The sequence below is a fragment of the Ahaetulla prasina genome, chromosome 3 (assembly GCF_028640845.1).
Source record: "Ahaetulla prasina isolate Xishuangbanna chromosome 3, ASM2864084v1, whole genome shotgun sequence".
NCBI classification, from domain to species: Eukaryota; Metazoa; Chordata; class Lepidosauria; order Squamata; family Colubridae; genus Ahaetulla; species Ahaetulla prasina.
Window position 1 is genome coordinate 25,504,258 of NC_080541.1, and position 27,946 is coordinate 25,532,203.

Consider the following 27,946-nt stretch of genomic DNA (forward strand, 5'->3'; position numbering starts at 1 on the left):
ATCCAAGAGAAAATCATACATTCTCGTTGTAAAGCATATATTTTATGTGAATATATAAGTTACAATTATTGCCAATCCAAGTCAAATCAAAGTTATTTTATATAGTTTTGATTTTGTTTTCCACATCAAGACATAACCCAGCTTTTTTTAGGAATATTGGTTAAATTTGTTGACTTCTCTTTGAGCATAGCTAATACGCAAAACAGACTATATTAATTTACCATCATAGTTTATCTTTTCTCAAATAATAACAACTGCAACAGTAACCACAACTGTATATATTAAGATATGAATGAGGGAAATGTGCCTATGAAAATGGTTTCTATCTACTCCTTTCATCCTCCCTTGTTTACAGTTTGTCTGAACCAAACCATTTGTGTTGTAGTGTTTGCACAAAAATGCAGACTTTTGGTATACAAAATTATCCAAAGGGTAGAAAGATGCATAACTGATGCATCTATCTGAATATGAAGGTGCATTCCATCAAATCCTTTCGTCCCACTTCCTTTAGATATTAATGGATGAGTTAAGAATGTGATAGGGGTCAATAAATGTTTGCTTGTGGCACTAGAATAATGTATTTATTTATTTATTTTATTTATTTTGTCAAGCATATATAAGATAACAGGTAAAAGTATAAACATAATTTGAATACATGAAAAGAGTAAGTAAAAAGAAATATATTACATTACATTACATTACATTATATTATATTATAATATAATATTAATTATATTTATTATAATATTTGGAAAGCAGAGGTCTCCAAACTTGAAAACTTTATGCCTTGTGGACTTCAAGTCCCAGAATTCCTCATGGTTGGCTTAAAGTTGCCAATTTTGGAAAGCCCTAGTGTAGAGTAAAATATCTCTTTAGTTCACTCCTCTGCTTACAAGAGAGGAACAACAGCTACTACAAAATCACCTTTTCCCAGATTTACAGAAAGCAAATAATCTTTTAATGTGGGATAAAAGATAATCTGTATGCCTGTAACATAACGGAGTATAGAACACCGAGTAAGCAAATGTGCAGATATGTTTATTTAATGCATTTAAAAACTAAAAGGCAATTTATTTCAAGATGTTTTAAAGAACAATGTTATTGGGTGACAATTTGCATAGATTTGTATCTTGGGGTCATAATAAAATATTGCACCATCTATGCTGGCTAAACTTCTCTGCATCAGTTAGAAATAAAATAAGTATTATGCTAAAATATTCCTGAGCTCAACTTTATTTGAAATTGATACTTTCGCATAAGACTGAGCCACTAGATAATGTAATTAAAGCTATATTATTGTTCAATTTTATTGCAAATTCCATATGTAATTTGACACAAAGTTCTGCTTTGAAATTCTGTTGAAAAATATAATAGAATTTGCATATCAGATTTACTTCATTTAAAAATGCATGCTTATGAAAATGCCTTCTTAGTCTCTTTCAGATTTTATACTTTATATAAATGACCTTGTATGTGTCTAAATTCTAAACATTTTATTCAATAGGTATTTAGTAGTGAATATTAGGAAAAAATAAATCAATAATTAGTCCTGTGCATTCCACAATCTGAATTTCAAATCCACTGATTTCTAGTGTTTTAGCACTCTAACTTTTAAACAACAAAGAACTGCGGTATGGCATATATTAGATATATACCCTTTATAATATTTGATAGAAATAAATTATCTTGGAACAATTTGAATAAATAAACAGTGCTGATAAATACTCCATATGGGTTCATTCAAATTCATGGGATGGAATTCACTTGCACTCAAGTAGACCTTAGATTATGTAATGCCACTTCCTGGTCTGCCTCTTCACCTTTCCACTCTGTCTCTCCATAGACCCCCGCCAAAATTTTCTCCAGACAGATAGATAGTCGTCCAGAGCAATTACCATATAGCTGTGGAGTTGAAAAGATAAACTAGTTGCCCTCTCATTCTGGTAGCTAAAACATGATTTTACAGTTTGTTGTTATCAAAAGAACGGGTAGTTATCATATAAGTTGAGCTTTTCAGGAATTATTGAAAATACGTAAAGCTTTAGAGAACTTTATGAAGTTTCTAAGTTGTTCAATTGTTATAGAAAATCCAGATAATAGATCTTGTTCATTAAGACCTTTTAATATTAACTTTGTAAAATAAAACAAAATATAAACAACATAATGGATCTATGATCAAAATATTTAAATAATTAAAATACCAGTTACAGTTTTTATGGCTTCACTGGAAGTAAGACTTTTATGGCTTCACTAGCAGTAAGACTTTCTATTTAGTTTGCTTTGAAATAATTGAACACAATACCATAAAACTTTTTTCTCCACATTCCATCTTGCTTTATTCAGGGTGAAGATGTGGTATAAGTGTGTTTATAATTTCTCTTCTTAACTGAATGATTAAATAAACTTCAGCAAATACAGAAAATATGTTTTCTGTTCAAGAAATGAGCCAGTTTAGTGCAGTAGTTATAGATAAAAAAACAGAAGACTGTAAGTAACAGTGCTACTTTAGCCTAAAAGCCTGTTTGATGACCTTGGACCAATCACCAGGTGACTGTGCGGTCTAGTTCCACTTTAGTCGTGAAAGCCAGCTCAGTGATCTTGGACCATTGTTCTCTCTCATCCCTTGAAAGAAGATAATGGCAAACTAGAAAAAAAAATCCATATTCCAAAAAAATAAAATAAAAAATAAAAAAAATTCAATATGAAACAAAAAAAAAATCAATATGAAACAAAAATATGATTACAATAGTGAAATGAGATTCAAGGAAGCCACAGAAAATTTTAATATGGCCTTAAACATTAGGATAAAATATTTTATATACAGAATATACATCTCAAGAGCAAGTTGAAAGTGATTTTTTTTAACTGCTTGTCATGTGATATAAATACAAATGTATATATCTTGGGTTTTGCTTCTATTCCTTTCAATGACATATTTTTCACTTTGTAAAATAATTACAGCACAGCATTTTGTAAAATAATTACAGCACAGATAACTTAGGTCACACTAAGGCTGTGAGACATCTTAATCCTTTGAGCATCAGCTTCTGATGATTGCTTAGCAAAATGTGCTTCTATTTGTTTTGTTCAATCACAGTAGTATTTACAAATGTTTGGACACATTTGCCTGAGAGAGATATTGGGGCTCTAATATGAACCTAACTGTGCTATGAAAGACTTGTATGAAAGATGGGGCTTCTTAAAAGAACATTCTGTATAGCAATGTTAAGTGGTCTTAAAGACAGCTTTAAGATGTATTCTGTATTCAACTTACAGAATTCTCCAGTCAATGTGGCTGGTTGAGGAATTCTGGGAGTTGATTTCTATGCACCTGAACGTTCCCAAGATTGAGAAATACTGCTATATAGCCACACTTACAAGTCAATACAGTTGCCTTTGACTTTCAGTCAGTTGTTTAATAAACATTCAATGTTATGACAGCCATAAATTGAGGATTACCTGTAAAGCATTCTAAGATCATTCCTTGTTCTGGCTACCAAACCAGAGGTGGGTTTCAGCAGGTTCTGACCAGTTCTGGAGAACTGGTAGCGGAAATTTTGAATAGTTTCGGAGAACCAGTAGTAAAAATTTTGACTGGCCCTGCCCCCATTTATTCTTGCTTCCTGAGTCCCAGCTGATCAGGAGGAAATATAGATTTTATAGTATCCTTCCCCTGCCACTCCCACCAAGCCACTCCCACCAAGCCATGCCACACCCACCAAGCCATACCCACAGAACTGGTAGTAAAAAAATTGAAACCCACCACTGTACCAAACCTGTCAATAGCATTGCAATACTTAAAAGGAATTATTTGTTTGTTTACTCCGAAAGTGAGAAAAAAATACATGAAATATGTGATTTAATCAATTGATTGATTTTTAAAGTTAAGAGTTTATTTATTTTGCTTATTTGTTAACTCTATATTTTCCTACCATATTGTGAAATAAATTGTCTTTTACTTTGTAGCACCTTGTGGAATACGTTCCACGGGTTCCGAAGGAACGGTTTTATCACCAAACTACCCTAAAAACTATAGCATAGGACATAACTGCATTTACTCGATTGCAGTTCCTAAAGAATTTGGTAAGTAGCAGATTTTTTTTCTTTTATATATATTGTATTGTATTGATACCATATTGTAGTTAAAAATTCCATATATTTTCTTTAACCTTATGCTTCTTTTGTGGAGAAATCTTTATTATACATCTGAAACCTTCATTCAAACATATAACTCCTAGATTTGATTCCAACTATCAATTTGTTATCTAGACCAGGGGTCTCCAACCTTGGCAACTTTAAGCCTGATGGACTTCAACTCCCAGAATTCCTCAGCCAGCAAAGCAAAGCTTTGCTTCCTGGGGAATTCTGGGAGTTGAAGTCCACCAGTCTTAAAGTTGCCAAGGTTGAAGACCCTTGATCTAGACAAATTATTTCAGTTTCCTATAGCAAAAATATTTCCTTAGACAATGGTGTCTTTAGAGATTTTGGGGTTCCGGAAAGCTGATTGTGACCAATACATAGCTACCAACTTTAAATAATACTGTTCTACAGCATATACTTATAAACACAAGCAAATGGATTCTGAAAATTCAAATTGCTACGAATTGGAGCCATGTTGAATTTTTAAATGTGTGTTATTCTAACCATTAAGCTAAAAGTTATTTATTTTGTAAAGGACAAAATAGTCTAATGTATATTCTATTGAAAAAAATTGCTACTAGTAAATATGGCCTCTCACTTATTTGATTAATTGGTTTATATCAAAGTAAAGTCATGTATTCCAAGAGAAATCATTGGCTTTGAAATCTGGGAAAAATGGGATGATTGTAGCCCTCCAGTTTTTACTTGCATGCAGTATATGCAACATTGCTTATCCAATCACACCCATCATTATGAAAACATTGGCATTAGTCGAGGACATTCTGATATCTCCTTCTAGTCAAGTCCAGCATTTGGTGACACCTTTGTGGAATTTCTTTGTAGTTTTGCTGGTAGAAATATTGTCGTTATTCTCTTCTTTTCAATTTCCTAATCAAGTCTTTGTCCCTAACTATGGGTTTCTAAAGTTTGGATCCCCTATCCCAGGGATCCCCAAACTTGGCAGCTTTAAGAGTTGTGGACTCAAGCTCCCAGAATTCTCCAGGCATAGCTGGCTGGAGAATTCTGGGAGTTGAAGTCCACAACTCTTAAAGCTGCCAAGTTTGAAGACCTCTACCCTATCCACTCAAGTTGGTTAACCCAAACAAGTTGAAAGACTGAGTAATAATGTGGAGACTGACATTCCAATGAAAAGAAGCTTTAAATATGTGTTTGATGTTTCCCCTTCTTCTTTGTGTGTACATGTACAATTTAGACCTGTGTACTGAACTTAAGATTTGCCTTTCAGTATGTTCTCTCAGAGTAATTTTTTAAAAAGATATTAAAAGGCATTTCAGAAAAATCAAAATTCATGTAAGACCATTTTTATGAGCAAAATCTGAATGCAATGATATATCAGAATGTTAACGTTTTTATATAGAATATTCTGCAGGAAAATTTACATATAATAAAAGATACAAAATTTGTTTAGGTATATTAAAATAGAATAGAAATTGTGCATACACAGAAGCAAGTGTTTGTGTATTAGTGGTGTGGTAAGTATGTCTGCATTTTATTTCAAAATAAGTGATATACATAAAATACTGAGTTTTACATTCATCTCTTTTTCTATTTCTATTTTTCTTGTTTTTCTTCAGTTCTGCCTCTGTCTCATTTATATTTATTCCTTGAGATGTTCATGATCCTTTTTGCCTTTGATCACATTGATACTTTCTCAGAGTTTTGTCATACTTCATGTAACTATGGAGTTACTTTAATTCAATGCAAATGCTTTGTTTGATAAACTGATTTCTTATTCTTTGGGTTTCTCTTTTGGATTTTTTTTTCTATTTTCCAATTTCTTCTCCTTCAAACTATTTCCATTCCTTATGTGCATTTTCCATAATCTTATGCAAAGGATTTTAGAAAGTCACCTTACTTTAGTTGTGACATAAAATTCACAGTTAGATATGTGTTTTGCAGGCAGTATCTGTGGAATGCTACTATCCTAAGCTTATTTTTTTAATGGCTCTGTTGTGTCTTGCCCGCCCTCAGAGCAGCCGGGGCCTTCTTATCTGCTCCCGAACACGGAGGAATGTATGCCTCCCGGCCCCAGTCCTGGCTCCATGCCCAGACAAACTGCAGAAGAAGGAGCACCTCCCGGCCCCAGCCCTGACTCCATGCCCAGGCAAACGGAGCAGCTAGACCCCTCCCCCTCCTCCACAGCATGTGAGCCTAAGGAGGGTTTATTACCAACAGCTGATTGGAGTGACCCTCGCATCAGAAGATTGGGTAGGCGGAGGCAACAGAAGGAAGGGAGTGCTGAGTCATGGAGCCACACCCCATGGCCTATATAAAGGATCTGCTTTCTGGCAGTCTCTGAGTCAGGCAAAAGTCGAACTTATCTTGCTGAAGTCACTTACAGGTCTCCTGCCTGCTCTGAGGACTTTGCTAGGACTTTGGGCAGAGCTGCAGAGGCAAGCCTGATTCGGATTTCCCTGACCCGGCCGTCAGCGGAGGAGTGGGACACGATAGGCTCTTTGTATTTTGTTAGTTTGGATTTCTCTTTTGATCTCGGTGAATCCTGTCACACAATATCTTTACTCAAATACTGCTTATTATATGACACCATCTGTAAATCAGTGCTAATGCATTCCAAGTTTCTTCTTCACAATCCTCAGAAATTCAGCAATAATTCTATTATTGACCTCACCCCATTCCTAAGAGGACTATAAGGGGCGTGCATAAGAGCACAAAAGTGCCTACCATTCCTGTCCTATTGTTCCTTTTCATTATATCAAATTAACATAGTTATTGCATTATTTTCCTTATATAGATATATTTTCCTTATATGATATGTTGTTGTTTTATATCGATGTTTGTATACTGTTGTGACAAATGAAATTAAAAAAAAAAACCCAAAACGTTTATGGATTTCATATGGATAAAATTTCATTTCCAGCGAGTTGATCTTAAGTCTGTGAGTCTCTGTTACCACCAGAGATGGCCCCTGTAAACTGCTTTTCAGCTCATGCTTCCACTAGGCCAGCTCCATGCCAGTTTTGTTAGTATTGCAGTCTGACATCCATACAATATTTTAATGAATTTCCTGGAGTAAGGCAGGGAAAATATTCACTACAAGTCACTACAAGACTGTTCTGGCATCTTAAATATAGGAATGCTTTTTAGGGTTCTGATGCAAAAGTTAGCTCTTTTTGGAATCTTTTTTTTCCCAGCTGCCCACCCTACAAAAACTATCTTGCAGCAAATGCACACAAATACACAATTTATTTATTTATTTATTTATTTATTTATTTATTTATTTATTTATTTATTTATTTTGTCACAACAGTATATATAAGCATAAGCATGAAAATAACTATATAATATATAAGCATATATATATAAGTATAATTATGTAATAACTATATTAATTGGATATAATGAAAGGAAACAATAGGACAGGAACGGTAGGCACATTTGTGCTCTTATGCATGCCCCTTACAGACCTCTTAGGAATGGGGTGAGGTCAATAATAGACAGTTTTTGGTTAAAGCTTTGGAGATTTTGAGAAGAGACCACAGAGTCAGGTAGTGTGTTCCAAGCATTAACAACTCTGTTACAGAAGTCATAACTAACATGCATTTGTTTGGACTATATACCAAACGAATGACCCATTGGGATCCCCATATCAAAACAACTTACCTTATGTGCAGCCAGAATCTGAAAATAACATTTAACACAGCACAGTACTTAAACAAAATGGTTTGGTTGAGATCTGCATGCATGGGACTGATTGGAGTAGATTGTAAAGGTGACACCAAAATATAATTTTATCATATTTTATTTATCTATATATTAAATGATTGTATTTTATTCCAATTTAATTTTAAATCATATTTTATTCCAATTCCATTTTAAATCATATTTTATTCCAATTCCATTTTAACTTGGTCCTATCAGATTTTAGTAATAATTTGTGTCTGGAACTCTGCACTTTGGTATGGCCCAAGGGCTAAAAAAGTAAACTGAAACAACATGCACTTGTGTGGGTATAATTTACATTACTGGTTTAGAATAATATAATATATGCCACATCTTTCAGAAGGGGATCTTATTTATTTCCCTTTTTGGAATCTGAAGAAAAAGAGTGTTGGAAAATCAACCATCAGTGAGTTTGAAGTAGAAAAGAGAGCACTGCTGCACAGCATTCTCTGTGGATAGCTGTGGATAGCTTACATTCATTATGTTCACTCAACTGAGGGTATTTTGCAGGGGTCAAATGCTCCTGGTTCGGACCAGATCGCCCGATCCGGTAGAGATGGTGGCAGGTTGTTTGGAGAACCAGTAGCAAAAATCCCTTCCTCCCTCATGCCCAGCTGAGCCGCGCAATCATCAGAGTTTTTTTTTTTTTACTTCGGCTGAAAAAATGCTTTTAAAAGTAAAAAAAAAGCCCCTGATGATCATGCGGCTCAGCTGGGATCACAGAGGCTTTTAAAAGCATTTTTTTACAACCTCTTTGGCCGAAGAGGTTATAGAAAAAAATTTTTTAAAAGTAAAAAAAAAAAAGTTTGCCACACCCACCCAGTCACATTACCCCCAACCAAGCCACATTCACAGAACCGGTAGTCACAGATTTTACATTTCACCCCTGGTGCTTTCTGTGAACAATTTACCTGTAGGTATATTAATAGACTGAAAATGAGATGGTTGGGTCTTTCAAGGCAGAAAATAATGGACCTAAGACCAGGCAAGGTTGGTATGCATCCAGTGGTGGGATTCAATAAGTTCTCACTACTTCAGCCGAACCATTTGTTAAATTTCTGGCTGTCACCACCCCGCCCCTTCCAGAAGTCCCCATCTGCCCTTTTTTGGTTCCCAGGAGGCTGCAGGGAGGCCTACTACGAGGGTGTGTGTGGCACACACAGACACGACCCATTTTTGATCCCAGGGGGGTGCAGGAGGCCAAGTGCTGCCTGTCACACTCCCTGATCACGCCCGCCATGGCCACGCCCATGCAGCTGGTCATTAGGGCAGAGTATCGGTTGTTAAATTATTTGAATCTCACTACTGTATGTATTCCATTACCACAAAGGAATGGGAGGAGAAAAAAAATCAGTTTAAACTTAGAGATAAGCATAAATTAGCAGAATATTAAAATCAAAGAAACTGGTTTTTGTGACTTTATAGGCTATTTGTATTTGCAATTAAAAAAAAAGCTTGTTTTATTTACCAGCTGTGTACTTGGCTACAGTAACTATTCTGGATAACTAAACTTAAAGAAGTCTATTTTCCTAGTATGTTATTAGTGACAAGTTATAATAAAAATACTAACAATATAAAATATTTACTTTTAGGGGGTCAGTAACCACCTAATAAACTAAAATTCCAAAACAGTTACCTTACAAACATTTGTAATGTTGATATTTTGGTATGATAGTTTATTACATGGTTTAGAAAATAGAGTGCTGGTGTATGTATTCTCAGAAATCATTATGCAATTAACCTCTGTTGATAGCTGCAGGCGATATAACAGTACTTAGCAACCCTCAGAAGAAGTGTGTCAATTCTATCAGATAGAAGATGCTAGAGATAGTCTGGTATAACATGCAATTAATGCTGTCAAATAGTGTGCTAGTTTTCCTGTTAAAGGGTCATTATTAAGAAGAAGAAGAAGAAAAACAGTGGCTTCATTTTTGCCACTTCCACATACTTCTAACAGGTCCAACAAAATTGTAAAAAGATTGAAGATTTGTCCATTACGTTCTATGTAACACTGAATTTTAGAGTATCATTTGTGAGGATTCTTTATCTAGAATGACAGGATGATATAAATTGCATTGATGCATTCCGTTTCTTCCTACAAAGAGCTGGCCTCAAGTCTTTTCTAAAAATGAATGTGAGCTATAGCTCACCAGGCTTCACATGGCATATTGAGGATCGCTTCTAAACGTGAGTGGGCAACCACAAATTTTGTGAAGCAGGAAGCAGTTTTTAAAGGGGAAATTATGGTCTTTAATACCAAATTTGTCCTATAATTTTCTTCATAACATTAAAAAAAATGCCAAAAAAGAAAAAAAAAACGGGAGAAAAAAGATTATAATCTGTCTCTAGGTCTTCTAATGGTTATTAGGTTTCTTTGGTTTAATTCTTTGGGTGTTTTTTTATAGTCCTTTTTATTTTAAAATCTTTATTAAGTTTTACAGAGCTACATTGGCTTTTGATATTTTCCTTTTTCATTTCCTTGTTGGAATATTTTTAATGAATTTTCTATCTGTATTATTTATGGTAAATCATATTTGAGAGACATTGCCTTCCCTTTTTGTACAATTTTTAAAATCACATGCCAGACTAGCTGCAACAAAAGGACAAAGTCCAAAATAAAAACAGATTGGATTAAAATTAAAATACAATTACTGTTTATTTCTCATATATTTACTCCTGGGAAAAAAACAGAATATGTTGGGAACTCAGCTTGGGACTTAATATTTCTCCAGTTTATCTTTATAACTGCAGGAAATTATAAGTACAAAAACATGCCTGGTTGCTAACACTAATTTAATGGCACTTAATCAATCAATTTGCTAATCAGTTATACCTAATACATCAATATTCTGTATGTGATTTCATACAGATTCCAAATATGTCTAAGGATTTTTGTCCAGAATTTGATATTTGTAATATTTTTTTTTAAAAAAAATCAATCTTTATTAGAAGAGTTAAAATTAGCAACGTTTGTAAAAAGGTAAACCATTCATCATAATTGTTTCTTGAATATTCTGGAAGAAGTGACATATCTTGACATCAAATTATTTTGATGATTATATTTTATGGAGTATAAATAAAAGCTATTTCACTTTCAAATTTTCACCACTAACTTTCTGTGGGGGGGGGGGGGATCACTGCAGTAGAGCTTGTTTTCAGTGTTTCATTATTCTGTCATGCAGTATCAGAACTTCAATATTTCATACAGTGATGGGCTTGAGCAAGATGATAAACGATTCACAAAAGCACACAGCATACCATAGACAGGATCCTTTTTGTAAACATAGGAGACTCATCATCTTTGACACACTCCCACTGATACTGCAGAAGGGTGCAATGATAACTAATTGTTTAACTCTGAAGTCCTTTACTGATGAAAATTAAATGGCAGTTGGTTAATTTTAATAGCTCCCCCTCCTCTCTCTCTCTCTGACTCACAAGATATAATTTTATTTAATGGTGGAACAACACATGAGTAAGCTCTCCAAAGTTTACAAGTTTGTTCTGCGGTAAAATGGAGGTAAGTTTATTGATTTCCTGAAGGCGAACTGAGGAAATTCAAAAGCAACATACATTTATGGCCTAGAAGTCATAGTACATTTATTTTTAAAACATAATAATGGACAATTATAAAGTAATAATATTATTTTACAAGATCCAAATTAATATAAAATTCATTAATTATAACTCTCAATACTTTGGAAACAATATTCATGACAGAGTCTGGTTGAAGGAGAAGAAATTTTGGTTGCCAAAATTTCTTCTTCTTCAAAAAATTCAGTTTGGGTCTCCACGATGTAAAAAAGATGTTGACACTCTAAAAAGAGTGCAGAGAAGAGCAACAAAGATGATTAGGGGACTGGAGGCTAAAACATATGGTTGCAGGAACTAGGTATGTCTAGTTTAATGAAAAGAAGGACTAGGGGAGACATGATAGCAGTCTTCCAATATCTCAGGGGTTGCCACAAAGAAGAGGGAGTCAAACTATTCTCCAAAGCGCCTGAGGGTAGAACAAGAAGCAATGGGTGGAAACTAATCAAGGAGAGAAGCAACTTAGAACTAAGGAGAAATTTCCTGACAGTTAGAACAATTAATAAGTGGAACGACTTGCCTCCAGAAGTTGTGAATGCTCCAACACTGGAAATTTTTAAGAAAATGTTGGATAACCATTTGTCTGAAATGGTGTAGGGTTTTCTGCCTGGGCAGGGGGTTGGACTAGAAGACTTCCAAGGTCCCTACCAACTGTGTTGTTGTTGTTGTTGTTGTTGTTGTTGTTGTTATTATTATTATTATTATTATTATTATTATTATTATTATTATTATTAAACTGTGTGAACCCTCATATAGTTGTCACATAACGATATCTGCAGTAGAAAACATAGCCTTGCAAATAGTAAGAGTAAATTCCTAGCTAGAGTTGAGTTAATTAAAGTGGATTATCTTTTTTTAAAAAAACTTTGTCTCTCATGCCTGAACTAAATTGTTTCTGTTGAAAATAAGAGACGAAGTCATCATTGTTTGCTTTCTTCCCACTTTCTTCAGTCTGTAACAAAAACTCTTTTCCATAAGGAGTATTTCCAAGTTAAATTTTCTCCAGTCTGTAAAGATGCATTTGATTACGGTTCCCAATGGGGATAACTTTGCAGTTGTCTTTTATCATTTTCCTTTTTTTTTTTTTTAAAGCATATTTCTAAAACCCCTGAAGATTGTTTTAAGTTTTATTGCTGTCTTAGAGGATATAATATTTTGTATCATCTGAAAATCTGATAAGCATTTCTTTGATAAATTTGATAAGCTTCCGTTTTCCCTAAAATCAAGAACATCACAATAGTCATTTCCCCCCGGTGTCTTCTACATCCATTACTTCAGTGCCTAGAACTGGAAAATAGGAGAGTTTTAAGAAGTTACTAATAACAACAGTAAGAGCCATTGTTTTCCAGCAAAATTTCCTATTGCTTAAGTTTCTGAATATGTGAAATATTGTATATCCAAAATATTCCATGCTATGTGATAGATCTGAAACAAATATAAAAAGGAATTAGTAAGAGGTAACATCAACAGGCCACTAAGAATTTGTTGCTCAGTGGCCCATACAAGATTGACTATAGCATACTTCTGAAAATGCAAAGACAAAATTTGTTCTGCCAACTGAAACAAATGCAACCAAACAATGTTGTCAACCCAAATTATCTCAGGGAGATAGTTCAATGATTGTGGAATGTTCAGACAGTTTAAAAGCCATGTCATTCCACAGTTGCTTTGGCATTGTCAGTTTTGCTTTAAAATGCACTTTGTATTGGAAAAAGTAATAGTATAAACAGAGAGTTGATTAAAGGGCAGAACATGCATAGGAAGCATGACAGAAATACAGTAAACTAATATGTTGCTTTAATTATATTTTTAAAGTGTTGCATTTCTCCATTCTTCACAGTATTTCAAATAACTATTTGATTTATCTGGGAAAATTGTATTTATTCTTATTGAAGAAAATATGTTTTACAAAAATCTTAGGGATAATAATTCCCAGATTATTTGTTGCTGTTTTTATTAAAAAATAATTTATATTGCTGAATCTTCATTTGCCATATTATACAATTCCCTGATATTACAAAGTTGCTTTCAAAGGAACTCCAGTGTTAATTTAAAAGAGTTGTGATCACCGTCACTATTCATTTAAATAGTGATACTATAATGCAATAATTATAAAATAATTATACTGTGAATTATATGGTACATTTAATAAACTAATGGTTATAGGTTTAATATATAAGGTAGACCTTTTTTCTTTGTCTGGATTTCTGGATTTTTTTTCCTTCCTTCCTTCCTTCCTTCCTTCCTTCCTTCCTTCCTTCCTTCCTTCCTTCCCGATTGCTTAATTTGTTATTGTTTTTTGAGCATATCCTGACATTTTGCACCTAATATTAATATTAAGTGTGTATTTTAATATTAAAATATCCTGACATTTTGCACTTATTTTTTTTTAATAAACATACTAAACTTCTACTACTACAGCTGTATCCCTGAAGTCTACATCATCTCATAACTGTGCTAAAACTTTCTAAAAAGTTTTCCATATTATACCCAATATTTGTGATTATTATTATCAGAATGGTAAAGGAAATATGGCTGAATCAGACTGGGGCACCTCATCCCTATTTCTATATGCTAATGATGCAAATATTCTATCTGTAACACATGTCGGTATGCACTGATGGGTTAAAGTCTTGTTTATTCCTCCAGGGAATACCTTGAAATTAATTATTGTAAAACAAAAGTTGTAGTATTTTCAAGAAAGTGCATTAAGTCTCAATTAGCTGGAAGATTAACAGGAGATCTACTAAAACCTTCACTTATCTAGGTTTTCAATTTCAATTTTCCAGTTGTTGGAACAATCAAATGAGTGAACTTAATGTAAAAGTTCAAAAAGTATCTCTCCAATTATCAAAGAAGCATGCCAACCATTACATCTCAGCATCAGTTAAGTTATTTGAAGTTCTGAATCTCATGCATTATGGTACCCAGTTCCATATCTACAAGGATAGTTCTAGGCTCAAAAGCAGCTGATCAGAATTTTAAAAATATATAGTTTTTGTCCTTCATTCAACTCTTAATGGTCAAATATGATTAGAACTATGCTGCATCTCTTTTGGGAACTGTTTGAGACTTTGTCACCTTAGATTCTTATTAAAAGAAATCATCTGGAGAAACTCCTCAGTACACCATATCTGTTATATAGAATTGCTTTTTTTTTTTTTTTACATTTATATCCCGCCCTTCTCCGAAGACTCAGGGCGGCTTACATTGTGTAAGGCAATAGTCTCATCCTATTTGTATATGTATATACAAAGTCAACTTATTGCCCCCCCAACAATCTGGGTCCTCATTTTACCTACCTTATAAAGGATGGAAGGCTGAGTCAACCTTGGGCCTGGTGGGACTTGAACTTGCAGTAATTGCAAGCAGCTGTGTTTAATAACAGGCTTCTTACAGCCTGAGCCACACCGCGGCCCTTTAAAAAGACAGATAAATTATTATTTGGCATACTGTGCCTTTTTAATCTGGGCAACATCCATTCCTGATCTTGATAAAACTTTGGCTGAAGATAAGGAAAGGATTTAGGATCAAGACACAGCTAGTATTTCTCATCTTTGTTATGTGCACTTTTTACTCCCTGTGACAATATTACTAGATTTAAAAACAACAACAACAACAACAACAACCATTCTACATAGCCCACACAAGACATATTTTCTCCCTGGCCAGAATCAGCATGTTATGCATTATATCTGTTAGGCAGATATACCACTCTACTTTATGAACATCATACTTCTATATGCTCAGAGATGGCAGTTGAAACCTTAATAACATGTATTACTTAAAAAAGCCTTTGTACACACAGTGCAACCTTATCCTGTCTATTGTTAGGAATTGTGCGTATTTATATGACCATCAGGTGATTTTGCTCCTTTTGCAACCAATTTTCAAAACCTCCCAGATGGTTGCGACATTTTTATTTATGGTTTCTACGACTGTCCAATATCCTGTTTGCCTTTACTGCTTTTACCAGGCCTCCTTTACACATACGCATACACAGATGTAAGAAAGAATGTGTGTCTCTTTTTGTGTGTTTTCGTTGTCCACTGTATTTGATATATTTTGAATGATTAGTCTTGGACTGTAAACACATACCATTCAAATTCTTTTTGTTTTGTAGACAAATAGAGTTTTCATTTTCATTTCATATTTCCTTTTCCTTTTGCCTTTCTATGGCTCAAACGTATTTTTCCCCAGCCCACTAAAAGTTTAATATTAATTGGGATTTTTTTTTTAATTTTTTTTTGCACTGGTGGAAAAAAAAGTAATCAGAGCTTTTAGACTATGATTTGTATACTACAGGAAAGACCTTACAATCTAATTAAAATGAGATACAGTCAGTCATGGCACAGCATAAAATGTTCCATTTATTTTTAGGGCCTAAAAATAGCAACGTAGGTACTAGCTTTAACAATGGGAAAGAACATTCTTGCACTGGAAGAGAAGGCACAATCTCCCTTTTATTATTTTATGAAGCTCATTAACTGCAGCCTACTTCCTTTCTGGCAGTTTGTTGAAAAATCTTTGGAGAACAGTGATCCATGGCTTTTAAATGCCTCTGTAGTTCACTGAGTTCAATGTAATTGTTGCTGAGCCTGGGAAAAAAAATCTATGTGGCTACGTAAAAATGTACAAGAGGAAGAAATTAAAGACTAGTTTTCACAGCAGTGGAGCTCATAAGACGTTGCAGGTGAGGAATCATTTAATGAAAGTTCTCCCCTCATTCAAGTTTCTTCCACATCCAAAATAAAAGTATTCCTAGATAAAGGACAGTCAGCAACCCATATCTATGTAATTTTTCTACAGAGCAAGAGTGAGAGAGACAAAGAGAAATAGATAAGGTTTGATCAGGGGATGACAAGACTCCTGGAGTACCAGTATCTATAACTGGTGTGGTCTAAATTATAAAGAGTGGTACAGAAGAAGACACAATGGTCTTGCTAGATCACCACTAGATAAATGCGCAAAGTTAATTCAATTGTGTGACTTTTCATTTGAGGAATAATTACAAATGCAGGTTTAACCATTATTCACAAACACAATGTAGAATCTGAATTCACCTGTGTTACTTACAGCTTGGTGAGACTTCAACTCTCTGGATACTGGATGAACTCTCTGTCCCATAAGAATTTAAGCCTAAATGACATGGTATTGCGATTCTCTGGATATTTTCACACTGATAGTAAGCATCAGCACTATACAGATAGATAGATGTAGATATAGATGATAGAGAGAGAGAGATGGAGATCAAATGATAGAGAATTATGTAAATGATGCAGATGTTGATGTAGATGTTGATATAGATGCAGATTTAGGTTTGTGTGTGTGTCACAGAGAGAGAGAGAGAGAGAAAGAGAGAGAGAGAGATATTTCCAGTTACAGCTATATGTGTGACATAGCTTTGTCCACTTTTCATTATTGGACTATCTCTGTGTCCATGTGCCACAAAAATATGTAGAGTAGAGTACGGTAGAAAAACCAAAGATTATATTGAACCAAATAAGTAATGCATTTCTTTTGGCTATGAAGTTCTTTGGATGTTCATTTATAAAGTTTTGATATATAAGGGAAAGATGGGGTAATTCCATGTTAGTTATTTCAGCAGTAACTTGTGGAACAAAAGTTTTGTTGCAGAGCAAAAATAAGCACTGAATCCCTTTTTCATGCCATAGAATTTTTTAAATCAAAAACTTCATACATGCCTTGTGCGTCAATAAAATAAAAAGACAGGCATTCACATCAATAAGATGCAAAGGATGAGTCAGTGCTATGTTGCAATGACATTTTTTAAATACCTTATTCATAGTTTTTCACTCCTTATTTTAAATTCAGGGTCAACACTGCATCGCTTAGATGCTGATTGCTTAATGGAAAAACCATTTCAAAATCACTTTCAAGCCTTTGGTTTATGAGAGGAATATTTAGCAAATTTTACATCAAGACCATCAGGAAGTATTTCATTCACTATTATAGTTTTTGTAGGTGTGTTCCACAAATCAGATTGTGGTAAAAGTAATAATTCAGGATGAATTATGAATTCTCTCTGCGCTCTCTCTCTTTCTCTCTCTCTTTCTCCCTGAATAATGCATGAATAATAATCAATTTTTAAAATGGGCATCACAACTTATTCTTTGAAATAATTATTCTTTGTTTTATTGAAGCTTGATCTATTTGAGATAGGGAAAATTGTCATTAGGATAGCTGGCTTTCAACTGACTGCCCAAGAGTATGTGCATAATGGAGCTCGACATTTCAAAAATGGTAATAATAATGACTGCTTTGAACACAGATAATTTTCAGAAAATACCAGTGTTTCAATTTAGTACTTTTAATACATTTTGCAGCTCAAATTCAACCTCCAGAAAGGTTTGTTAGTCTGATTAGTATATATGTGTGAGAGAGAGACAGAAACAGGCACACACTCAGACACACACAGAGGGAAAGAGCGAGTGAGAGAGAAAGACAGAGAGAAACACAGACAGGAAGAGAGAGAGAGAGAGAAATGTTGTCCATATGTTTCTGTTGTTATAGTGCTCTGAACACATGTAAAACAGTGATGGGTTTTTAAATTTTTTACTACCGGTTCTCTGGGTGTGGCTTGATGGGCATGGCAGGGGAAGGTTACTGCAAAATCTCCATTTCCTCCCAATCAGCTGGGATTTGGGAAGCAGAGAATAGATGGGGGTGGGGCCAATAAGAATTTTTACTACCGGTTCTCTGAACTACTCAAAATTTCTGCTACCGGTTCTCCAGAACTGGTCAGAACCTGTTGAAACCCACCTCTGATGTGAAATATATGTGAAGAAAATAGAGTATGTCTATCTTCGATAAGGGTGGCTTAGTGGCTAAGATGCTGAGCTTGTCGATCGAAAAGTCGGCAGTTCATCAGTTAGAATCCCTAGTGCTGCGTAACAGGGTGAGCTCATGTTACTTGTTCCAGCTTCTGCCAACCTAGCAGTTCGAAAGCATGTAAAAAATGCAAGTAGAAAAATAGGGACCACCATTGGTGGGAAAGTAACAGTGTTCCGTGCACCTTTGACATTTAGTCATGCCAGTCACATGACCACGTCTTCGGACAGCGCTGGATCTTCGGCTTTGAAACAGTGATGAGCACTGTTCCCTAGAGTCAGGAACGACTAGCATATATGTGTGAGGGGAACCTTTACCCTTCGATAATTACATTAAGTAATTGTACCAATTAGCAACCCAACAGAAGCATAGAACAAAGCCTTTATTTTTCCTTCTTAGAATCTTTTTGGGGGATTTCAGATCCAAATATGGAAATAGTGAAGGAAAGGCATGGCTGCCCTCCACAGGGTAGTCAACAATATCAAAATGATAGGCTCAATGGGAAAATCAAAGCCCTGGGCCTTTTACATTTATTGTGATGCATGTGGCATTCATTAAAAGGCGTGAGGCTTCAATCATCCAGTCATATCCTTCATTTTGCTGTCATTTATGTCTCCTGTAGATTCCCCTGTAGGGTTCTTGGTCAGTCTGCTAGGTTTTTAGCTTCTTATTTCTTAAAATGATATTAGTTTTGAAGACAGGCTATATCTCTAGACATCACTATCTCATATATGAGAATATCAAGTTAGGGATTTGCCAATATGTGCCTCATGTTTATTGCTCAAAGCAAAACAAACTATGCAGCCAATTTGACATTGTTGATGGCCCTTTAGGATGTCTCTGACCATGTCTTTCCTTGGAATCACCTGGGCTGTTCTATCTGGCAATAATCTAGCCATGTTCTAGATGGATAACAACTTACCTACAAAATTTTGTCCCTGGAAATTGTAAAGGTGCAACCTAATACAATAGATAGGTTTCCTGCTATGTTTATTCTGCTACTCCCAAGAAAAATGGAAAATCTTTTGATCACAGAGCATAATTCATTTTGCTTTGGACAATAAATATGAAATATATATTGAATTGTGTGTGCATGAGCATGCAAATACTCAGTTATAGTGTAACTTTATCATCTTTATGGACACATCTGTCTTTAATGGAATGTTTAATGGAACATTTTCCTTCTTTAAGTTTTGGGATTGTAGCTATGTACATATTAGCCAGCTAAGGAATAATATTATTGATTTATGGTTGTTTATTGAGGAAAATTTAACTGTGGTAAAGAAATGCAGAAGAAAACTGTAGTAAAAAAAAGTCATGATTCTCAAGTTCATCAGAACTATCCTAAAAGTTCAGAAAGTTAAACCTTTTTGGGCTGAATCTGAGTAGAATTCAGCAATTTTATACTAATATATGTGGATCTTGGTCTTACATTAACTTTTGTTGGCATTATCCAATAAGGGAAAAAATTTTGAGCATATTAATACTTAATAAATATTACTTAATTTAAAATAGCTGATGCTATCATTTCCATAAAAGCAGTAAATAAATTACTTGTTTTGTGACAAATAATTGTCTTTTCTCTGCATAATGGATATGGGTTATTGATGCAGGAACTTCTTAAGCTTTTGTATTCATAAATATGAGAGAGAGAAGGAGGGAGGGAGAGAGACAGAGGGAGAGAGAGGGAGGGAGAGAGGGAGAGAGGGAGAGAGAGGGAGAGAAAGAGAACACACACTGAATTTCACTTTTGAGAACATGTTATTTATGTACAGTATAATGGAAGTTCAAAAGTATATAAATTGTATGTTTCATTGTGGATGACCTTTTGCATGTATTGCAAAATTATTTAAAATTATAATGATATAATGATTTATATGATGTGAGGGTGACAGTGGTTATCTATAATGGTGATCTATGCATTCTTACTTCCCGTAGCTCTATATGGTCCATCAATTATTTTTATAGAGTTATATTCTTTTTGTTGAAATACGTACACATAAACACATACATGTATACATTCAGTGCTATATAGTTATATCTTCTCAATGTGTTTCTTTTTTCTGAAAAAAGGGATTAATATATGTATAAACGGAAATAAATATCTATAGGAGAAACTCATACTACTCTTCAATTTCAATTTAATTTTAAAATAAATAAACTTGATGAAAAAAAATCCAATATTGAAATATCACACTAAATGTGACCATACATTTTTCAACACCTTATAAGTTGTAAAAATAGCTTATTTTTACTTAAACTGTTTTCACAAACAGAGTTTTGAAAATGTTATATTGTCTACCATTTCTTTATTTTACCTCATAAATTCAATTATATACTTATTTCTTACAAGAATCTTGGGGGGAAAAAAATCTTCTTTCTTTCTTTTTTTGTTGCTATTCAACACTCTTTTCAGAATTTATGTAAACAAAATTATTTCAGAGACAGGTATTGCCATCATTAAACAATTGTAGTCATAAAGTGCAATGTCATAGCATCATCCTAATTCTGATAAAGGAGAATATTGAGCTCAGGATTAAAATGAGATGTCCTTGGTGCGCCCTGATTATGCTACCTAGTTTGGCTAATGAAATGTCTATGTCAGTGTTCCAAGTAATGCTTCCATAGAAAGCTGAGGCAGGTAGATTCCTCAAGGAACGATTTATTGGGTAGATCATATTGGCACATCTGGTGAAAACCGACTCTGAAAGTTCCCGTGATTTTCACCTGATTAAAAAATGAAAGTTTCCCCTTTCCCCCAAGTCATCAGTCAATAGAGGTGACTGTCCAATAGAGGTGCTGGTGCTGGCTGGTTGCTTGGTTACTCCACTCCTCCTCTCCCCAGCCACCTGTTGGAATGTCCTTGGTTCCCATAGCTAGCTATTGGTTCCCACAGCTACCTATTTCCCCCCTCCCTGTCCCTTCTTCTTCCTTGTGGCAACCCTGAAGCCTTAAAGATGGCCAGGTTCGCTTCAGGGTTGCAAGAATGCAACCAGGAGCACTACGGTTCCCGCAATCCTAGTTGCTGTCTTAGCTCCAAGACATGTAAGACATTAACCTGGAAGTAGCAGGAGTCTCAAGTAAGCAAAGAGGAGTGCCACATCTATGGCGGCAGTATGCTCCAGGAAAGAGGGGGAGACTCTTGGAGGGCTAACCCAAGGTATATTTGCACAGGAAGGCCAGGAAATAGGTGGCATGGCAGGGTACAAGCAGAAGAAAGCTTGGTGGTGGATGGTGCAGTGGGGGATGAGCAAAGAAAGGGTGGCTGAGTGAATGGTATGGCATGGTGGTGTGCAGGTAGATCAGGGATGAATGCTATAGTGCAGCATGAGCACAGGAAGGCTATACGGTAGGTGACATGATATGGAGCAAGTGCAGAAAGGCTGGGAGTGGGTTGGAGCACAAACACAGGAAGTTTGGGGGACTTACAATAGCTACTTCTAACCTTTCCCATCAGTTCCCCAATGACTGGTGAAGTTTAAGTGTGAGCCAGTTGGCAAGCACCTGAATCATGATCACAAGACTACAGGGATGGTGTGATAGCTTGACTTTGAGCACTGGTCATAAGTACCACTTGTTTAATGCCATTGCAACTTTCAATGGTCGCTGAATTAGTGGCCAGTAAATAAGCACTACAGGTACAGGTGTGATGTGCAAACAACTCAACATAATTAACAGAAATAGGTCTAAGATACAGTGTTATCTATGTAGTTTATAGAAAATATTTGATTATTATTATTATACGGTAATTTTGGTGAAAAGTGAAAGAAAATATAATTTATTTATTTTATTTATTTTATTTTTATTTATCAAATTTATATACCGCACCATCTCCCGTAGGACTCAGGGCGGTTTACAGGCATATTAAAACAATATAACAATATAATAAATAACATTTAAAACCCAAATTAAAACTAAATATTATCCAAGCCTGGTCACTAAAACAGTAAGAACCAATAAAACCCACATTAAAATTTAATTAAAACATTTTGTTCTTAGGCTAGTCCCGCACGTTGAAATAATAAAGTCTTCAGTTCACGTCTGAAGGTCCGGAGGTCAGGAAGTTGTCGTAGTCCTGGAGGAAGCTCATTCCACAGGGCTGGTGCCGCCACAGAGAAGGCCCTCCCCCTGGGGGTCGCCAACCTACATTGTTTGGTCGACGGCACCCTGAGGAGGGCCACTCTGTGGGAGCGCACAGGTCGTTGGGAGGCAATCGGTGGCAGAAGGCGGTCTCGAAGGTACCCCGGTCCTAAGCCATGGAGCGCTTTAAAGATGGTAACCAAAACCTTGAATTGCACCCGGAAGACTACCGGTAGCCAGTGCAGGCCGCGCAGGATAGGTGTTATATGGGAGCAGCGCGGTGCTCCCTCTATCACCCGCGCGGCCGCATTCTGGACTAACTGGAGCCTCCGGGTGCTCTTCAAGGGGAGCCCCATGTAGAGAGCATTGCAATAGTCCAGGCGGGAAGTGACGAGGGCGTGAGTGACCGTGCGTAAGGCGTCCCGGTCAAGGAAGGGGCGCAACTGGCGAATCAGGCGGACCTGATAAAAAGCTCCCCTGGCGACGGCTGTCAAATGATCCTCTAAGGACAGCCGGTCGTCCAGGAGAATGCCTAAGTTGCGCACTCCATCCCTGGGGGTCAGTACTTCCTCCCCCACAGTCAGCGATGGTGTAAGCTGACTGTACCGGGAAGCCGGCACCCACAGCCACTCGGTCTTGGAAGGGTTGAGTTGAAGCCTGTTCCTCACCATCCAGACCCGTACGGCCTCAAGACACCGGCCCATCACCTCAACGGCTTCATTGGGGTGGTTCGGGGTGGAAATGTACAGCTGGGTGTCATCAATTCTTCCTTCTTCCTATATATAAATAATTCATGGGCATTGGGGATATTAGGTATGTGATTATTTTTTTCCAGGCCTCTCCAAAAAATAAATAAATTCTTCATTGGTTGTTCTACTGCACACGCTTATTTTCAGAAGAAAAGAGATCTGTTCTAAAGTAATGGTGTTGCTTTAGGTGTTCATGAACAAACAAATCTATCAGGGTCAGTCCAATCCATGTTTGTGGAGATTGGAACCTTGAAATACATTTGGTATTAAAAGGATAACCAATAACAAGGATGGATGAAAGAATGTGACATAGCCTTTATATTCTTTCAGGTTTATTGGGAAACATTAACCAGAACCATTTGAGATTATTAAAACAAATTTACATCCAGAACTATGTCATACAAAGAAATAATTGCTTCTATAATTATCCAGATTATAGAAAAATTAAAGATTAATTGTCTAAGAATCAAAATCAGTCATTTTTGCTACCTCCCATAAATGGAAGAAATGTCCATGCCAGAAAATGGATAGTGTATAAATTGTTTCTTGCCTGTTTTTACTATATTGTTTGATAGTTTCTTTTTGGGTTACTGTATTATCCACTATGATATATGATACTGTAATGAGGATCATTTAGACTAGATGAAGGGGATAACAACATTTACCAGGTGAAGATTGAGGACTATTTCACAATAGTGAAATATAAACACAAAATAAAACACTATAAACACAAAATAAATTACATCTTTCAAGACTAATACCAAAGAATGAAATTCCCTCTCAGATGTTAAAGTTTCCAAAGTTTTATTTTGATTTTAAAATACTTTGTAAGTTCTTTCCGACTTCATTAAAACCATCCAACTTTTGAATAAAAAAAAGAGCGAGATATTTTTCTTCCTCTACATCCATAACTCTTTCATGAATTATTTGCTTTTATATTTATTAATTTTTTGTAGCTGGGTTCTGAGTTGATTCCTCTTTGCCAGTTTTAAAGTTCACATAGATTTCTGTAATTATTTTCGCCTCCCCATGTGGTTTTGTTGATTTAAATTAGATCACCTTGTATTATGTGATTATTACAACTTTATTTAATTTAGCTACATTTCTCCTTCTCCTTCTCCTCCTCCTCCTCCTCCTCTTCCTCCTTCTAATAAAGCAATTGGTGTAGTGGTGGTAGGGAGAATTTGTTTGGGCAGGCCATGTCTTTTAGATATCTATGGAGATTCTCAGTCATCTATCATCTATCTCCAGTCTACAACACAATCCTTTCAACAATTCCAAGAAGGCTCCACATCCATTTGCACTACTCAAGTGACCCTGAGGACACAGATAAACTTCAAGTGGCCTCCAGAACTCTCTAAAAGAATGCAAATGACCAGCTTTCTTCAAGGAGTATAAATCCTTCCATTACCCACCATCCAGTCAGAGTTGAAGAAGCTTCTTGGATGAGAAGCAAAATGTTTTCAAAGAAAAACAACGAAGTCCAGTTGCCTCTTAAAGAAAACACCTTCAGGACAACCATGTTTGTTGGGGAATTACGATTAAAACTAAAGTCAAAAGACTTATTCTGGAAATTTAAATTCTGATAACAGCCAAGGAAGAAAGCTAGGTTCACACTGTTTAATAATTTTGTTAAAGATTATCAAGAGGGAAGAAATCAGGGCTGAACTGATCTCACATCTGACTTCTTCAGTTCCCCATGCATGATTTGTGGCAGTGATAGGTCCATTGCTTTTCTTTGTCAGCATTGCTTGCCAGACAATGTTTCTCTTTTCAAAATATTTAATATGTAATCCTTACCCTCCTGATGAGGTCCTGAGGGTAAGAATATTTTCAGAATCTAAATGCTTGATTGATATGTTTGGTGAGGCAGTCTGAAACCTCTGTGTATACCTGTTGCATTTTCTAGTCATGATCCATTCATGATCTCTTTGGTCAATTCAGAACATCTCTAAATGTCATTTATTTCTTTAACTGAGCAGTAGGGTGACTTAGTGGTGAAGATGGTCACCTTTCATACAGAAGGCTGAGAGTTCAATTCTAGATAGCAGCAGATGCTGTTTCTCCTAGGATGCAAAGAAAAATTATCTGCTATGAACTCCAGAAAGGGCATCTGGCCAGTAAACGCTCAGATCCATTCAGTCGCTCTGACTCTACCCCAAATTAAGTCATAAAAAGGAGAGTTTTTTATTTGTTTCTTTAAATATTTGTTCCCTAGTTTTGTATGCCATTCTTCAAACGCAGGATTTTCCAGTGATAATGAGTTTCAGATTGGTATCCAGAATGTTCAGTTAAATTCTACATTTATATTAATTCCCTTTAACAGCTTTGTGAAATTTGAATAGTTGAAATTTAAATTATTCAATATATTTCAAGGATATAGCTTTATTATTAGGATGGATGCATTTCATAAATGTTTCATGAAAACTTACAGCAATCAACAGTTTATATTGTGGAAATCTATTCTTTATTTTTCACAATATAATGAATTATACTATGTTTATATGTCTGAACATGTAGCTATGAATTAAGAGAATTCACAGATGGCTATTCTGTGAGTTATGTATTATTTTGGAGGCAGAAAATTCACCAGAAACAGTTTTTCAAGATAACCTACTCATTCAAAAAGTTTGTCATGAATTCCTAAGTTCTGAAAGTTTAAAGTTTTTAAGGTAAAAGTAAAACAATAAATAAATGTTAGAAGCCTGAGCCTATGAATCATCTAGAAGGGCATTTTGTATTTGGAACTATTGGAATACTTCTGTTTGAATATTATCACATGAGATTCATTCATTCATTCATTCAGGTTACAACTGATAGGTTGAGTTATTTAAAAGTGATACAATTGAAAATTATTTGTTTATCTATAAAATTTATTTGCCACCCATCTCGTATCTAATGATTCTGGGCACCTTACAAGATAAAAATATTGAAAATCATTAAAATCGACCTGTCAAGGTTCCAGAAAAACCTCTTCTGCATAAAAAAAACTCAGAAGCCATTGTCTTTCAGAGTTCTTTACTAGCATGAGGAAACTGGCACACGATGAATGAAATTTCAAAACTGAACTTCCGGATTCTTTTCCCAGTTATACAAACCCCAAGAGTCCCACCCCTCCTGACCCCTTTGCTGGTCACATGGTCCCACGTTCTCCCAGTTCATTCGAATATCTTCTCGCTACTCCTCCTGCAGATGTGAACACCATCCGACCTTGACCGCTTGAAGAATGTTACCATACCCCTCAGCCCCCCTTCTTCCCCTCAGGGGAAAAATGTGGCAGCGTCTGGAACCCTAAAGTCTAGTATGGTTTCCAGGCCTGACGCGACCATTGTAAAAACATAGCAGGTAAAAATGATGTAGACTATTTGAAGGAGTTTGAGTTTTGGTGTATGCAGGGGCACATAACCAACTAGCCTCTTTGTTAATCTGCTTAAAAGATGCACTTCTGTTGCTTTTGAGATAACGTTCCATGTACATCAGTTAAACTCAGTTTACCCTTGTGATAGTATTCTGACCTTGCCTGGACAAATCTAATACTGTTTCTGATTCCCATACACACACACACAAGTGTTCAAGGCAAGAGGTGCAAACTCCAAAGATAGGGAGAGGAGAGCAAAAGGAAAAATAAGGCAGGGTGATTGAATTTTACTCTACTCTCAATGAGCAGAGAACTTTGGCTGATGAGAGAGTCAGAATGAATTATGTTCCTTCTGTACCACTTTCTTCTTCTTCTTTTTTTAAAAGAGTTTTGCCCTAGCAAAGTGTTAGATTTCTTGACCCATTTGAAGCCTGCATTTCTTCAACAGAGTTGGCAGTATGACTATAGGGATTTTCATAGATCCTATGAAAACAGAGACTTTCATTGGTGAATACATTATGCATAATTACCATGCTGAAGGTATTATATCCAGGACTGCATTGTTCCAAAATGGCTACTCAGTAGTAGTATAATTGCCCTGGTTCGGAAAGCAGCAGAGAAAAAATACTAAGATAACATAACTCTTTGCCCCAAATTTGATATAACTAGCCTACCCTTCAAGTCAACAAGTTGCAAGATACCATTTTTGCAACTGGGTCCAATCATTGCTCAAGGCGGGAATCTAATATAAAGTATTCTTGCCAGATGAATATTTAAGCTTCTCCTTACCAGTCCTATAGGAGATGTGGTGGCTCAGTGACTAAGACACTGAGCTTTTTGATCGAAAGGTCGGCAATTCAGCGGTTCGAATTCCTAGTGCTGCATAATAGGATGAGCTCCTGTTACTTGTCCCAGCTTCTGCCAACCAAGCAGGTCGGAAAAAATGCAAGTAGAAAAATAGGGACCACCTTTGGTGGGAAGGTAACAGTGTTCTGTGCACTTTTGCCATTTAGTCATGCCAGCCACATGACCACTGTGATGTCTTCGGACAGCGCTGGCTCTGTGGCTTTGAAACGGAGATGAGCACCACCCCCTAGAGTCAGGAATGACTAGCACATATATGCGAGGGGAACCTTTACCTTTTACCTTTACCAATGCTATGGGCATAAATTCCTTTGTCAAACTACATTTTTCCGCTATAAAATTCAATTGGAATTCATTTTCCTGTGACATATATACATTATTTTGTATCTTATTCTCTCAAATGCAAAACAAATTGTGATTCTTTTAAGTTGCATCCCTTCTTGTTCTTGAAAAGTGTTGTGATATTATTACTTTGCTCCTAGTTCCTTGAATCTCTGCATAGAGTTTAATTTTTAGTTTTCTGATTGTTCTCTTTGATATTCACTGAATCTGTTCCAACACTTTTACAATGCCCAGAAGTGGAACAAATAAATGAGATGGAATATGACCA

General features: G+C 35.7%; 1 protein-coding gene across 1 annotated transcript in view; it reads left to right on the plus strand.

Annotated features, from left to right (window-relative positions):
- Positions 1 to 27,946, plus strand: part of CSMD3 (CUB and Sushi multiple domains 3) — a 782,898-nt gene that overhangs the window by 566,484 nt on the left and 188,468 nt on the right. The window contains exon 32 of the mRNA XM_058175006.1: positions 3,967 to 4,083. Within this exon, the coding sequence (XP_058030989.1) occupies positions 3,967 to 4,083 (117 nt within the window). The remainder of the gene's footprint in view (positions 1 to 3,966; positions 4,084 to 27,946) is intronic.